Source organism: Ambystoma mexicanum, chromosome 2p (assembly GCF_040938575.1).
Source record: "Ambystoma mexicanum isolate Mex_15411 chromosome 2p, UKY_AmexF1_1, whole genome shotgun sequence".
NCBI lineage: Eukaryota > Metazoa > Chordata > Amphibia > Caudata > Ambystomatidae > Ambystoma > Ambystoma mexicanum.
The window spans coordinates 1,159,432,200-1,159,447,870 of record NC_090923.1 but is presented as its reverse complement, the minus strand read 5'-3'; the positions used below and the strand labels follow the sequence as shown (position 1 = coordinate 1,159,447,870).

Genomic DNA, 15,671 nt, shown 5'->3' with positions numbered 1-15,671 from the left:
TATTATCTGAGGTAGACTTGTTTATTCAAAAAGTTTACTAAGACTGTCTATTCTCAGAGAATTTTCTATTTTTTTGTGTTGCACGATCAGTATATGATCATGTTCTGTAAACTGCCAACGTGCCAGTTTATAAGCTAAGGAATTATTTTTTCAGTATTGCCGATATAACGCTTTCAAATAGGCAAAGTAAGCAGTCATACTTCAGCACTCTCACCTGTGCCCCTCCAGTCAAGGATTCCAAATGTGTCCCCTGCAGCTTCGTGCACGCAAACATGCTGGGAGTGATAGTGTTATAGGAAGCCAGCGACATCTCCGAAGTGGGATCTTCCTGTATGCAGGCACAACGAGCCAATCACATATCAGCAATCCTCAAAAGCATGAAGAGACAAGCAACAAAGCCAGACAATCATCTGTTAAGACACCTTATCTATATAACGCCAAGTAACACATCTATCCAATACCAAAAAGTGCAAAATGATGCATACTAGGGATCTAGTTGATCACTGCTCACAAAACCTCAGTAGTAGGCCAGAAAATGACATAAGAAACCAGTCTCTAATATTTGAAACCCAACAGCAGAAAGAAAAACTTTTAAAACATCCATCAATGTTGAACCACCATTTAACCAGCATGGACGGAGAAGGAACACATTCCAACAGTGACTGATAAATAATCCTCAATAGAAGAAAGAGAAGTAACACAGCCAGTTAATTGCTGATAAACAATCTTCAATAGTAGGTGGTGATCAGGAACACAAAGCCAAAAACACCAACAGTCTTACAGTACAAGCAACACAAACAGCCGATAATGACCAATACTCTCCAGCAATATGGCATTACAGATTAAATAAAATAATCATCACAGCAATAAAAAAGTTAAATTGCCAAATCAATACTTAAAATAATTTTACAGCACAGAAGGGCCAACTGGTTTTTCAAATCTGCTAATTTACCAATATGATCTCCCTTGCTTAATATTCCTACCCTCACCAGTGCTCAATATTTACATTGTTTCCTCTCCATCTCTTCTGGTAGAAGGATTTCCAGGCATTCAATTCCCTTTGCGTGCAGAAAATATTTTCTCGGAAACAGATTCTTGAATGTTCTCTCTTAGCAATAGTATTATGCCCACTTCTTAGCAATAGTATTATGCCCGAACCCTTTCACTCTAGAAGATGTTTGGCTGAAATTGCAGTTTCAGGTACAGACCTTATTCAGTTTAGCATCTGTAACATATTGGTTGTGTACATTGCAAATGCCTCCTTTCCTTCAATAGAAGCACGCATACATTTGAATGGGTCTACTAACAATATGTGGTTTAAAAAATTCACTAGTTTGGGCAAAGTCCAAAGACAGAGTACCATTCAGTCATTAGCCTTCTGGTGATAAGGTCTCAGGAACTGGACACAATACTCCAGCTGAGGCCTTCAGAACTGGCTACAATTATCAGTTGTGAAGCCCAAAAAGACAAATACCCCACAAACTATATTTGAGAGGGAGACATTTGGACATATGACTTTTTTAGGGCTCGAAATTACAATTTTATCGACACACCTCACCCTTATTTTGGCCTCAAAATATCCATGATCCGCAGCTGCTTCAGATGTAGGAGATGCAGTCTATTATTTTGTCAAAATGGGTTTCTTTTTCTTTCCAGAAGGGCAAAATACTTGCACATGCATGACCTATGCAGAATGCACACGGATGCAAAGTTCTAAAGCACATAAGCTTGCAGGCGTACATCATAACCATTGTTGAGGAGCAGGGTTTAGAACCCTCTCCTGGGAAGCAAGGAGCCCCACAAGCTGTAAGTTTGAACCTACCCATGAACTATAGATTTTTTTTAATCCCTCTGTTATTATGATAATAATTCAGTAGATGATTGGGCCAATAAAAAACACCAAGACCATACCATCACTGCAAACTGCAAAAAAAAAAATAAATAACAAGAAAAAATAGGTCTTCTACTATGCTTCAACCATTAGACGATATGTAAAGAAAAGGGGCTCAGACTGGATGCTTCTTATTCCACACCGCCCCCCACCGAGCAGAAGCAGAATGTATAAAGTAGGTATTTAAAACCAGATGTGGCGATTTAGGCAAGAAGTTGGTAGTCAAGGGGAAAGGGTTCAGAGCTGACTCGTACCTCTGGTCAGTATGCAGTTTGATCCCTCTAGGCAACAAATGCTGACTGTGGAACTGGCTAAAGTCAGACATGAAATCCCTCCAACAATTACATTGCAACCTCTATCGGTCAACAAGAATAAAGATCGTCCCTCCCAGATGACCCATGCTCTTTTACTTTGATTTTGTGCAACTCTGCCAATTATTAATAACAATAATTCTTGGTGCATGAAGCATGGTTCTATTGGCTCCTACACTGTAACTCTGCCCATCTATCGATTCAATTTTTGTCACTATTCCCTCCAACTGCAGTTTCCAGCCCTTGGTTAAGATGTAAAATTATCTTTTGTACAACTGCTCATATTATTATTACTACATTATTTTAAGTGTAGGCCATTTGAAGACAGAACAGGACACCTTGAAAGGTATTTAAGGAGAGGTTCATACACAACTGACAGGATGGCCCCCTTTTTTCAAATCCTCTACACTACCACTGCTGTAGAGCCCTTACAAGCGTGAGCAAAGCCTGGTACATCACTGTGTGCCAGGATCAAGCTACAGTTACACTGCCAAACTCTTGTTTGCATCCTTAATTGTTGCTGTCGAAGATAGGCAACAATGCAGCAGCTGGACATGTTACTGCCGAGTGGCCCTGGAAAGTTAACAAATGTTCTTTTAGCTGCTTTTTTGTTGTTGTTGGTGGGGTGTGGGGGGGGGGATATGGCTCCCTCACACGGTCACTTTCATTTGCATTTCAAATGAGGACCATGATTAGGACTGCAGCCTCAGTGGCCTTACATCCTTTTCCACCAGCCATGAAAGTATCTTCACCTTTCTGATGGGAGTGGGGGCAGGCAGTTCATTCAGTATAAAAAGGGCCCATTAACATTATACAGAATACTTTTTTTACCAAGAGTATAAACAACTCTATGTATAGAGTAGGTCAAACTGACTGATGCAGATTTTGGCATGGCATCAGTAGTCTAGGGCAACTGGCTGAAATTTAAGCTGTGCATTTATCCAGTATCAAGTTCGATCCCGTCTTGTATTCCAATGCTCCTAGAGGAACTGGCAAACTCATGCACTATAGTCACGCCATGTGTCAAATTACAGTGTTTAAAGTTCAGTCACCTCTAGACTATAAATGGGCTTTTACTTTGATTTTGTGCATCTCTGCCTCTCTATCCATTATTAATGTTGATACATTTTTGTGTATGGAGCATGCTGTAACTCCAACAATCTCTTGATTTTCTTTACATGGTGCGATGAATCACCGGTATTCGTCCCTTCTCGCCAAGGGGGAGCCTCCCCCTGAGGCTAGGGAGGTGAGCCCGCTCCGCAAGGCCCTCCCTAGGGGTCGAGGCAAATGGGACCGTACTGGGAGTGGCTTCCTCTTTGGGGACAAGGGCTCCCTTTCCCGTGAGGAACTCCCTAAACCACCTACCAAAGCCGCCTACATGGGACTGTCTGCTACAAAGAGTAGTGTGGCATCTTTGGCTAAAGGCAATGTAGAAAGAAACCGATATGGAAAAAAGAAGATGTCTCTTTAACAAGAGACGTATATTTAACTGGGATGAGTCAGAGCAAGGTGTGAGCAAGAGTGCTATGCGCAGGGTAAGCCCCCTGACATCATCACGCCTTGTAGAGGTGGCTCTGAGGCAGGTCACGTAGCCTGCGAATTTCAATGAGAGGCAGAAGGTTATTGCGAGATGGCGGAGCGCCAGTGTGTACAGCCACGAGGAAAGTGTTACGAGGAGGAATAAAGGAACTATATACCTGGTGGTGGCGTGACCACACTTGCAAAGGGATGGGCAGGACGCCCGAACAACGATGTTGAGACTACTGTTCGGGAAGCGTAAATTGCTTCCGATCATCAGTGCCCGTGTAAGGCACGAACCCGACAAGGAACCGAGAACGGGAAACCGGCGAGCAAAAAGAGACAGAAAGCTTACCTGTGCGAGAGCATAGTCCTGCAACCTTCCCTCGCATAACAAGAGGTAACGGGGGAACTGGGAAAAAGCAGGAGTCTGCCAGGGAACCATTATATGAGTGAAGAACTCATTCCAGTCCTAAGGACCAGAGAGTAAATAGAGTAAATAGAAGACTCTGTAATTGAAACTGTAAGGGGAAGAAAATACATTATTTTGGCCTATTTAATTAAGTTATATATAGTGATAGGGGTCAGGTAGCGTTAGTTTGGCTGGAGGAGATTTTTACTTTGGACTTCCTGACATCTGACGAGCACCTTTAGTTCCCCTAGATAGGTATGGTATTCCCTCTAACAACAGGGACAGGGATGCCTTATGATTATAATGTGATTAAAGATAATCTAGAATGGCCTCAACAGGTCCGACTACTTCTTCTGACCCACCACAATCGTTACCCCTACCATCTAGCGTCTCCGGTCCTTGGTTAAAATGTGAAATGATATTTTGTACAACTGTTCATATGATTGTTTTGTTGCAAGTGTGAGCTATTTAAGATCATAAAAGTTCAGCTATAAAGTATTACAAGAGTGGTTCAAACGGCTCTCAGGACTGCTCCTTTTTTCAAAGTCGAGTGTACAAACCTTTACACGAACAACGCTGTGGTTATGAATCGTGTACACATATGTATATAAGCAAAAGCACAGCACTGTCACAGATATAAACAAAGATCGCTCTACATTATGCTTGCCATACTGTTGACAGCATCCTTGATAATGCTGTGAGGGAGGGGCAGGGCAGCAGCATCTGGACACACTACAGCCAGAGGGTACTATTGAGTCAATTGACTAAATCAAAGCCTACAGGTTTTTATATGGTTGGCTGTATTTTTATTGAGATGCTATTGAATAAAGCTCAGCCAATGTGTATCTATAATTTTACAACAATATTGTATTGTGCCTATGAATACAAATACATTCTTAGAAAGACCTTGAGGTTTTGGTAGTCAAAAGGCTTGGTAACCGAGTGGCACAAGCCGGTGCGAGAGCTGAATATTATTTTGTCAGGCACAGCGCTGAAGCTCAGCTTGCTCACCACCACTCATACAATCAATGCTGTTTTTTTCATTTCACTATCTTAAAAGGTAACAGGGCAAGAATATAGTGTATAAATGAACAATTGACTTCATTACCCCCACGTTTGTTCAAACTACCAAATCATTTGTTGAGTGCAGTTTGTCCATGCAGGTTTGGTGAGACAGCCCTCTCTTGACATAAACTGGACAAACTGTTTTACTAAATATTCAAATCTGCAAAATCAAGTCTTTATGACTTGCAGGGAGTTTCAATAGCTGTTTCCCACACAATAACAGACTGAGCATGTCATTATTCAGGTTTCATAAATCCTTTTGCCATTGTTATAACTTAAAGCCATTATTTTGTTATGAATAGATTCATTTGTTTAACATGCATTTATTTTTAATAAAAAAAAAAGATATCTCCTATCCAAGGTCCCAAGTATTTATTACAAAGCCTATGACAGGTTTCATATGTAGGAAATGTCATGGCAGATTGTAACCTTAATCACGGGTCTTCAAAGATTTCCTATCTAAAACAGGGCAAAAAAGATATTCCCTCAGCAGTTGATAATGTTTTCTCTTTTTATACAGTCTGCTAAGTTCAAAGTCAAAGCTGTATTCAGGAAACTGTCCCATGATCAAGATCATAATTGAGTCTCCAATTGCTCTTAAATACTTTGCAAAACAGGTAGCAGGATTTTTGCACAGTAATACATTTGGAGATTAGCTTTTTTTTACAGACAGAATAGCTTTGAGAGTTTCCTTAATGCCTAATATTATAATAATAGCTAGATCCCTGAAACAATCTCTGTGCCTCAATGTAAACCTAACTGCGTGCTCACGAGCCCCACATTCTATGGATTTCTAACCACTTTCCACTTGTACTGCTCACAATGGAGGGGCAGTCTTGAGAAAAACCTGCTGTACTACCTCCATGCAGAGCATGTGGCACCAAGGCTCAACAGTGCTCCAAAAGTATGATTTTGTAACTGGCACCCAAGATCCTTTTAATTTATTTTGGATATTGAACAATCACAGTCTTGAAGTTACTTTTCCCGAAACATATCACAGATTTCCCATAATTTATCTGAATGATATTGGTTACAATATAAAAGGGCAACAGGGCCAGCTGGCTGCAGCACAATCATGGGATTGTGCACAACACACAAGTGAAAACTATTTCTTGATTAGCTAACCAAAACAAATTGGAAGGTCCTCCTTTGTCTGATGTAAGGAATTCATGGTGGCAACAGTAGAGACAGGCACAAATGATCACAGTTCAAGGGTGTTTATTAAACTGTATGCAGGTTCGAGAAAAATGCCTAATCTAAATCTAAAGCTAAGATGGGAGCAAGATAGGACCATCAAAAAATAATAAGGCAGTCCTAGTAGCGTCTTGTCAAATAAAAGGGCCTATATTAAAAAAAAGCTATTCCCAATCCTTACCACTAAGTTACAAAAAAGTGTGAGATAATGTTCACCAGAAAAGCAAGAAGTGTTCTCAAAATGATAAATCAAGATGGCATGGCTGTGTCTTCCTTCCCCATGTTTCAAACACGGGATAAGGTGGAACTCCTGAGAACAGCACACTCCTGGGCCTCTCTAGCACGAGGCTCACAATTCCAGTTCAACGATACCAGAACCTTCAGGGGCTAAGTCTCTTTCCTCAAAGTCTCTTGTCTTAGAAGGCCTGCTGGTTCAAAACCATCATCAAGTTTATTCGGAGTTGCATGTAGAAACAACCCATAAAAACATTACAAAATGCATACAAATATTACAGCATAAAAGCATGGCATTGGGCATCACAAGGGGTACAATAAGTAGAAAAAGTAGCTAAACAATTTCCTTGGTCGGTGTATTAGAGGGGATTTCTTAGTTGGGGCAATGTATCAGGCAGTCGTTTCCTGTGACCATGGAGTGTGCTTGCCCATAACAAATAAGTTAGAGCAGGCCGTTATTGCACAACACCCAGTTCCCTTAGTAAAGGTTGCATAAGCAGGTTTCTTGCTTTAACATATGCAGGGCAAAACAGAATCAGGTGCGCCAGGTCCTCACATGATGCTTTGCAGATTGGGCAGGATCCATCTGCACCCAACCCGCCCGCCCCCCGGCCTCCAGCCCATGCTGTCACGACAGCCTTTAGGGGGATGCAGTAAAACCTCGCCCTTGTCACGAGGACCCTGCCCCTAGGAGACTCTGCCCATAGTAGATAATGCTGTACACCCGGGGACATAATTGTCATCAAGCCACGATTTTTGGGCTTTATAATTTCCCTACTTTCCCGGGCTTCTCTATCCCGGTGTACAGACTCTTGAAAGCAGCAGACAGTCCAATGATTTATTGCTCACCTGGTCCTTAAATTATCAGATAGATGATCAATTCATGGGTCAGTGTTGCCCTGTCATTTCCCCATGGCCTGAGCCTGTGTAATAGCGGCTGCATGGAGATCATGTCACTAATTGATGTGCAGCACAATTCCGTCCAAACTCCAAAATTTGGTGCGGAACTTGGCAGCCCCAGGAGGTTTTTCATAAATTGGTTTCCTAGGGTCTGGATCACATTTACACCGGAATGACCCCACAGCTCCATCCCAAATTTAGCTACTGAAACCGCTTTTCCCTTATACAGCTGGGGCAAGGGAGTTATTGGTTTTGCCTTAAACAAAGACATTGCCCTTGAGACCCCACCCAGAGCCTGCTTGAACTGCAAAGCTTGTTTATTTACATAGCTGAGGCACCCATGTAGGTGGAAAATTTGACACCCAAATAATCAACCCTGGGAATCACAGAAGACCTACAAAGCATGGCCCTGAAGTTGATCCTTTGTCTGCCCTTCCAGCATGACATCACCGCTGACTTGGCTGCATTCACCACCAGATCCAGGCCCTCCATGAAGGCGGCAGATCGTGTTATGAGGGCCTACAGAGCCCTTCGGGTACGTGCGTCAGAACGGAATCGTCTGCATACACAAAAATAGTTAAGGGCTGGTTACCCAGCCTTGGGACATCAAGGTCGACCCCAAAAGATGCTTATAGAGACCATTTATATACAAACAGAACAGGAGGGGCGTCAGCACACAACCCTGATGCACCCCCAATTCAACTTTAAAGGAGCTTGTACAGTGCCCACCAAGGCCGCTCCTCACACAGGCTTGAGTGTTACCATGCAACTTCGCAAAAAGGTCCACCAGTGCCCCCGGGCAGTCCATCGACCTGAGCATATGCCACGGCTTTGTGTGGCTGACTTTGTCAAACGCCCTGCTCAGGTCCATGAATGCCAAGTATATGGGCTCCTCCTTCGGATAGAATGAGTGAGCCAGTACCAGGTAAAGATTAAGTGTCTGTTCTGCTGTACCTAGCCCTGGTTTAAAGCCTAACTGGACCTGGGAGAGAACCCTGCTACTCACAACCCAGTCGGGCCAGTATAGCCGTCCCCAATATTTTGAAGATTGAATCTAATAGTGAAATGGGTCTTTATGAGACGGGGAAGCCCAAGATCCCTTCTTAGGAATAGGCTGGATTACCGCCATAGACCATGACGGTGGAATTGCCCCCGCTGCACATGTGGCATTACATCCTTGGGATGAACACTGGTGCCCAAAGGTCTGGCTCCATGACAAATAAGTCTGTTGGGATATTATCCGGCCCCGGAGCTCGATTACATCACTGGCAACCAATAGCCTTCTTTATTTCCTCCACTGTAAACACAATGATAGCCTCGGTGCCCATCTCATTGCTCCGCTCTGGGTTACCCCTTTCTGCTTGTACATCGCCCACCACCCTACTCCCCACACTGTAGAGTGAGGAAAAATGCTTCAGCCATGCCTCTTCTGGAGTCTCCATTGAATTTATACTGTGGATCCTTCTGGGCAATTTCCTAGAATAGTTTCGAGTCATTCTCCTTTGCAGCTGCCACCCAGGCTTCCCATGCTTCTTCCTCCATTTCTCTTTTCCTGGTGGCCAGGGCATTCTTATAGCATGATCTGGCGCTTATAATGGAGGGGACTGCTACTACGCAAAACCTCCAGTAAGTTTTTCTTGGCTTTAGTGCTGGCAGAATCAAACCAACGCCTTCTGGTCTTACCTCTGTGCTTGCCTGCTGGGCGTGAGAACACCCGAGAGAGCTGCATCAAGAGTCTTCCAAACTCCTCAAGTATGACCCTGCTCTCCTGGTTCCCCGACAACCGGATATCAAGTTCACTCGAACTTTTTAAATAATTCCTCCTTCCCATCATCCCTCCATTTAAGCCTACGCCTGGATATATCAAGCGATATTTTCAGCAGATATACCTGGCTCGACACGCCCCCCCACAGTTGACTTAATTCACAATTTGATGGGGAAATGATCACTGTAGATATGACGGAGTACCTCAAACCCCCTTATGAGTCCCCAGAGCACTGCTGGAACACAAAAATAATCTATTGTGACGCTGCCTAATGCAGAAGAGAAGGTGGCAGTGCCAGGCGTACCTCCAACCAACTGCCCATTTGTGGTCCGTAATTCCCACTCATGAAGATAGTGCCACAGGCGTAAACCTTCCACACAAAGCCTGGTATCCATCATGATGGGCGGAGGTATCCCGGCCACAGCACCTTCTGTGGTATCATATAGATTATCTACCAGACCACTCCGCAATTTTGCATTAAAATCACCACCCACGATCCAGTACACCTTCCCCAGAGGGAACCTTGCAGATAGTTCCTCCAGCGCAAGGCTTAAGACACCCAAACAGTTTTTCTAATATTGCTTGTGGGAGCTATTGTAGAAATTAACCACCACCGCTTGGCCTGATCTACACATTTTGACCACCAGGATGAAGGGCAAAGGGTTTGCCAGAACCACCTGCACACCCTTCAAATGTGTTTTGACCAGGATACACAGCCCCCCCATAGCTTCTACCTTTCTTGTTTTTCTCCCCCACCCACTGATATGAGACAAAGCCATCAACACTAAATTTTCTTTGAATTAAACAACGTCAATCTTTCAGATGACCCTTTGTGACTCTGTGCATGCTAATCTAGATTTTATTCCAGCCACATTCCATGACAATAATAGCAGGGTATGTTCCATGGGCTCCACAGGGTGGATGCCCTGAGCAACAATGTGCCCCACCTCTTGTGGAGATACAAGGAGCATCCCCGGGGACTGGCATCATTCAATGTCATCCATGTCAGTGAGACAGGCAAATTGATTCTGGGATAGTGCCGAGCCAGGCGCTCTACCACCCAGTCCGGTCGCCCCTCATGCTTTGGGTCACACCATATGAGAGTGAGGACTGGACCACTTGGTACGGGGTCGGACCAGGGCCTGTGGACCTATTTAAATGAACATGGCTCGTGGCCCTAGATGTTATCGCTCGTTTCTCCCATTCTTGGGGATAGACAAAATTTAATGGGACCAACCAAGCCCTGAGATTATGACTGGAGGTACGCAAATTAGACTCGACCAGATACATGGTCACATATGTATATTTAAAGGTTAGCACCACACAGTCACGCGCTATTGACTTGTCCTTGCAGCCCACTTAGGATAGTCTACGAGCCATTATGATCATTCGGGGGTCTATGAGATCACCCTCAATATGTGAGTTAACCCACTGCGCTGATTTATTAATCAAAGCCCCACAGTCTTCGGAGCACCCTGTTCCCAGAGTGGGTACATTTAGTATTACACCTACTAATGGTAATGCTTCCGGGGGCAACTGCAGGGAATATTGCTTTGGGTCTGCCTTGTCCTGTACCTGTGCCACAGTTTTCCTAGTTGTTATTTGTTCACGACCTGTGTTTCTTGGGGGTTTCAAGCACAAGATTAATGGCTGGGAGCACTCGGACATCTGGGGAGGAATACGTCGGCTTGGAGGATGGCCTACCCGGGAATGTATCTCCACACAGACCACAGGTCCTTTACCCCTGGCCTGTTTTCCATTTGGTCCACGGTTCATTTCCAGGGGTTCCCACTGATCACTCCTCCTCCCGGGGCAATTACCAGCCAAACCTAGCTTAACCTTATTGCTCAGTGCCTCCACCTCTTTTTTAATTGACCTCACCTGGTCGTCCAAGATCGACAGGGTGTTCATGATGTCTGTTTTGAAGGTCATCCGAAAATTCATAACTCCACACACCTCACGCCTTGGGTGCTTAATAATTCCATTACCAATGGGGGTGAGTCGGGGGGGGGGGGGGTGCTAAAACCCTCCCGGGATCATTATGCTGATCAGTCTGGTCCTGGGGACGGTGGTCCTGGGGACACCGTCCCAACTGGGCAGCATACCAGTCATTGGCCTAGGGGTGGGTTAACCCTCTTCCCCGAACTGTATTTATTGCCTCTTGTGTGTATGCAGGGGCAGATTTACGCAGGGTGGCCTGTCTACCTGTGGAGCGAATTGCCATCTCGTCGATGTGAATTACTTTTTGGAGGTAGGAGTCCAAAGGCCTCCCCCACCCCCAGCTTTTACACCTAGCGGGACCCCAGACACACCCTCCGGTGCCACTGTTTTCTCCAACAATGGAGAATTTTCTTTAACCTTTCTGACTTTCTTCGAACCCTGTGGGGCAAGGAGCCTGGTCGATGCCTTGCGTTTCACCATGGTTTGGGCCCGCTATGTCCCACACACAGTTATATTCCATTACGCCCCTATAGTAGTCTCAATTTACAAGATTAAAGTATACATGTAGTTGCGAGGGAAGATCAAATACAGATTAAATGTAGGAAATCCAAGTTAATATTAAGTGCAATTTTGCAAGCTTAAAAATTGATAATAATAGGTAAAAATCATAAGATCCTAAACTCTGAATTCATAAAATCACAATTATAAACTTATTTCAGTCAGTATTGAGACCAAGAAAAGCACCCTATGCAACATACAATGTGCAAAAGACCTTGATTAAGAGTTGGCTAAAAGGTTGATGATGACGCATAAAACCCTAATTATAAATATACACCTTGCGCCAAATTTATAGACCGGGTCAACTACTTTGACCGGAGGTAAGGTGAGGTGAGTTGGGCCGGCTCTTCACCAGGGCCAGGGTTTCCTTCCTTGGTGTATTTGTAAATGTTCCAAGTGTTCTAGTAAGGCCGTGTCCCCAGTTCCCAAGGCCACAAGGGTTACCACTAGAGAACCTAATTCAGAAGTAACCCTTCTATTCGCTGCCAGGCCCCCGTGAGGGAGAGCATGCTCGCAGCCCTCAATGAGTCCACTAACGGGGGTGAGTTTATCAGTCTGGAACTGTAAACTGCCACAGGTAGGGGACTGTCCAAGTACAGTGCCCCAATGTACAGCCCCTTGGGACACCCTTTCACCCTAGGCACAAAATCCAGTCATCTGGAATGCCCGACAGTTTAAGATGCTGCCTTAGTCCGTTCCCCCCCCCCCCTGCCTCACCAAAAGAGCCTATTTGATGCAACTTCATCAAAATGTTCCGGTCAGATTGGAATCCAATATGGGACCGGCGTAGGACCTGAGATCGAGTGAAGACAGATGAAGGAATGCAGAATGCAGATAGTTTATCAAGTTTTTAACAAGGCAATGAAGATAGGGGAGATTTAAGAACCGAGGACGTCAGCCTGTGGTTGCAATTGCCGTCACTCTTGGTATACAGTTTTTGGCAGTTTTCCCCCAGCAGTCAGTCTGACGCGGGATACCGGATGCCAGATCAAAATCTGACCCCACGCCTCATTCACAAAGGTGGCTGTCGGGTGGTTTTGCAGTGATTTTTAGCTGCAGCCGGGGAGTACACAACCCATCGAAGAGCCGACTCCAGAGGTCCAGATTCCATGTTCCACGTTCAGATTCTTATCCTAGGACTAACTTAAAGACCCGGGTCCAAGGATACACCCTCAGCCCTACGCCGACTGCAGGGACTCCTCCTTGCAGCTTTTGCCTTTAAAGCAAAACCCCCAGCGCGGTCAGGCACGGACAGCGGCACACTATCCCGTGGCAGGCTTCGCCGCAAGGGTGAATCCAAGTGGGGTTTAACCCTTTTCCTTCTCCTTCCGGTTTTTGCTGCAAAAAGGAGGCATGGCCTCCGGATTACAATGCAAACGGGCACCCTTTCCCGCGGCAGGCTTCAAAATCAACAAACAAAAGATCCGTCAGTGGTCTGGCACCTCCCTCGCCGGGCCCGGATCCTCTTTGCAAAATGGGCCTCCCGCCGTCGGGTTCACTACGGCCTTTCACAACATAGCTCATAACATTCAGGAGCCTTAATGTCTTTTTAAACAAACACCACTGTGGACAACCCTCAACCGGGTTCACTCTCATCGATACAATGCTCCTGAATGTATTACTCTTCACCAAAACTCACAGGCATCCCTCAGCTGGGTTCACGTTCGCCAAATATACAGTTTTACTCTGCTTTATCTCAATGCGGGATTCACTCACAGTAGCTTTCCCCTTGGGATCCCTCCGTCCGGTTCACATAGCCATCTTTCACACAGTTTATGATTTGCTCAATTTCACCAGAAAGCACAGGGTTCCCTACTCCTAGCTTTCTTTCCGCCATGGGTCAGAGACTTTCGATTGTACAAAGGATTTGACGTGACCCTTGTAGGACCACTCTGACATCTCACGCTGCCCTTTCATAGTGCCTTCTGGTACTTGCAGTTTTCATACGAAATCAAAGCGGCCAGCGAGAGTCCTTTGAACAAGCACTCCTACAGCACCTGACCACTCTGCAGCTGGCCCTTGTCTGGGCTTGCTCAAAAGTTCAAACACACACACAAGTTCTTTCTTCTCAGGTTCCTTGCATTCATATAATGTTGCCACTCGCAACCTTGGGCTCAACACAGTTCGGTTTGCCTCCCCGCCTGTGTTCTCAATGCGGGAGGCCCCCGTGCACCGTTGACATCTGTTCCTCCACATGCCAGCTGTAACTCCCCGTTTTATGGTTTCCCTTTCGGAGGCTTTGCGGGTCTGAAGTAAAAAGGGCAAGGGCAGTTTCACCTTCGTAGTCCCTCCAGGTCTCGCCGCCTTTCGCCTCCGCTTGAACTGCTGGTTCCATGTAGCTGTTTCCTCGTGCGTTCGGCCATGCTCATAGTGTGCTCTTGTGCTCCAACTTTTATCCCTGTGGGGAAAGTAAAGGCCTGTCAGGTGTGCGTGGCTACTGTCAACTGCCTGACTCTGCCTAACCCTTGTGTCGGGACATTTCATGAAAACGTCTATGGTTTTAGTCTGTTGTCTGTCATGGTGTGAGAAAGTGTTTGTGTCAAAAGAGGAGGGTGGTAGAGTTTCCGAGTATCCTACGAGGTAGAATGGGGAAAAGGTGTTATATGGAAATACAGCCGACATGCTAGGGGTTTTGGTAAACTCAGAAGGGTGAGATTTGTAGGGTTGGTGAAACAAATGGGAATAACCGGGGTTATTAGCGTGAAATGAACAGGGGGGATTGTGGGAACGGTAGTGTTCCATCAAGGTAGACTGGGAGTTCGGGAAATGATAATCTGAGGGACGTGGATAAGAATGAGGGAGTATTCGGTAGAAAACAGGAAAACATGGATTCTGGGAGATGCTGTTTTCAAGTGCAACAGGGTTTGGGCTCCTAGGGGATTTACCAGATATGGAGGGGTGGTTGGATTTGGATAAAGGAGATTCTTTGGGTGCAAGGGAGGTAGATGTGATACAGCCTACAAAAGTCTTCGTCCCTAGTATAGTACCGCATCTCGCCTGGGGTAGTTCCACAAGCACAACCCTGGGCTCCCCTACCCAGGTGATCCACCCTCACTCTTCCGCCACTAGGGTTGGGATCTGAGAGCTACAGCCCATCCCTGGCCACCTGAATAAGGGATTCTCAAAGATTGCGTGGGAGAATACCCTCAGGTTTCTCACACTGAAGACACACACTTTTTGGTATAATTTCTTGCAATTTCACAATATTTTTCAATCAGCATATATCATAAATCATAATAGTATATAATAAGCAGATTTCCGTAGCAGTGAAGAAATTGGGCATTTATTCCAGAGACAAAGACAGACAATCTGGACCAATGCATTTCAGACTAGAGTCCATCCTCAGGGACCAAAATCCGCCTGTCTATATCCAACTAGTTCAATCTCTGCCTTTTCACCTGTGGGGTACATTTACCCACCCAGCAGAATTCCCCTCAATCACCAATCTGCACTTCAGCAGTTACCAGTAGAATGGCGGCGCTGGCTCCTTTGAGCTCCATTCCCTTGCATCAAAACTGCGTTTGCCGCTACAAAATGATGGCAGCGCTGTCTTTGCCAAGCACCTATTGGGCAAGATGGAACAGGGAACACACGGAGAAAGGCTGCCAGTGTGTTTCCTTATGCGCACCAAAGAAGAGAATTGAAAAGCAGCGCTGCTTTGCTGCTAGCTCAAAATTTCCAAATGAAAAAGTAAATATTTTGCAGTAAAATGATGCCCTTTTTCATCTGTTCAACAATACACAGTTCTGATTCAGTGAGACCCAGCTATGCCCAGCCATATTCAGGTTGTGCCCCAGCATTTCCCACTGAATGACAGGCTGTGTCAGGCAAAATCTGTGAAATCACAAACAACTTTACTCCCAGCCGTATGGGAAAAAGGCC

General features: G+C 45.2%; 1 protein-coding gene across 8 annotated transcripts in view; it reads right to left on the bottom strand.

Annotated features, from left to right (window-relative positions):
* IKBKG (inhibitor of nuclear factor kappa B kinase regulatory subunit gamma) overlaps positions 1–15,671 on the bottom strand; it is a 1,113,418-nt gene that overhangs the window by 709,600 nt on the left and 388,147 nt on the right. For 4 of the 8 annotated variants that reach the window (XM_069645287.1, XM_069645286.1, XM_069645288.1 and 1 more), the window contains one exon: positions 215–328. The exons of the other annotated variants lie outside the window; for them this stretch is intronic. In XM_069645287.1, coding sequence (XP_069501388.1) covers positions 215–328 — 114 coding nt within the window. The remainder of the gene's footprint in view (positions 1–214; positions 329–15,671) is intronic. 8 annotated transcript variants of the gene reach the window in all.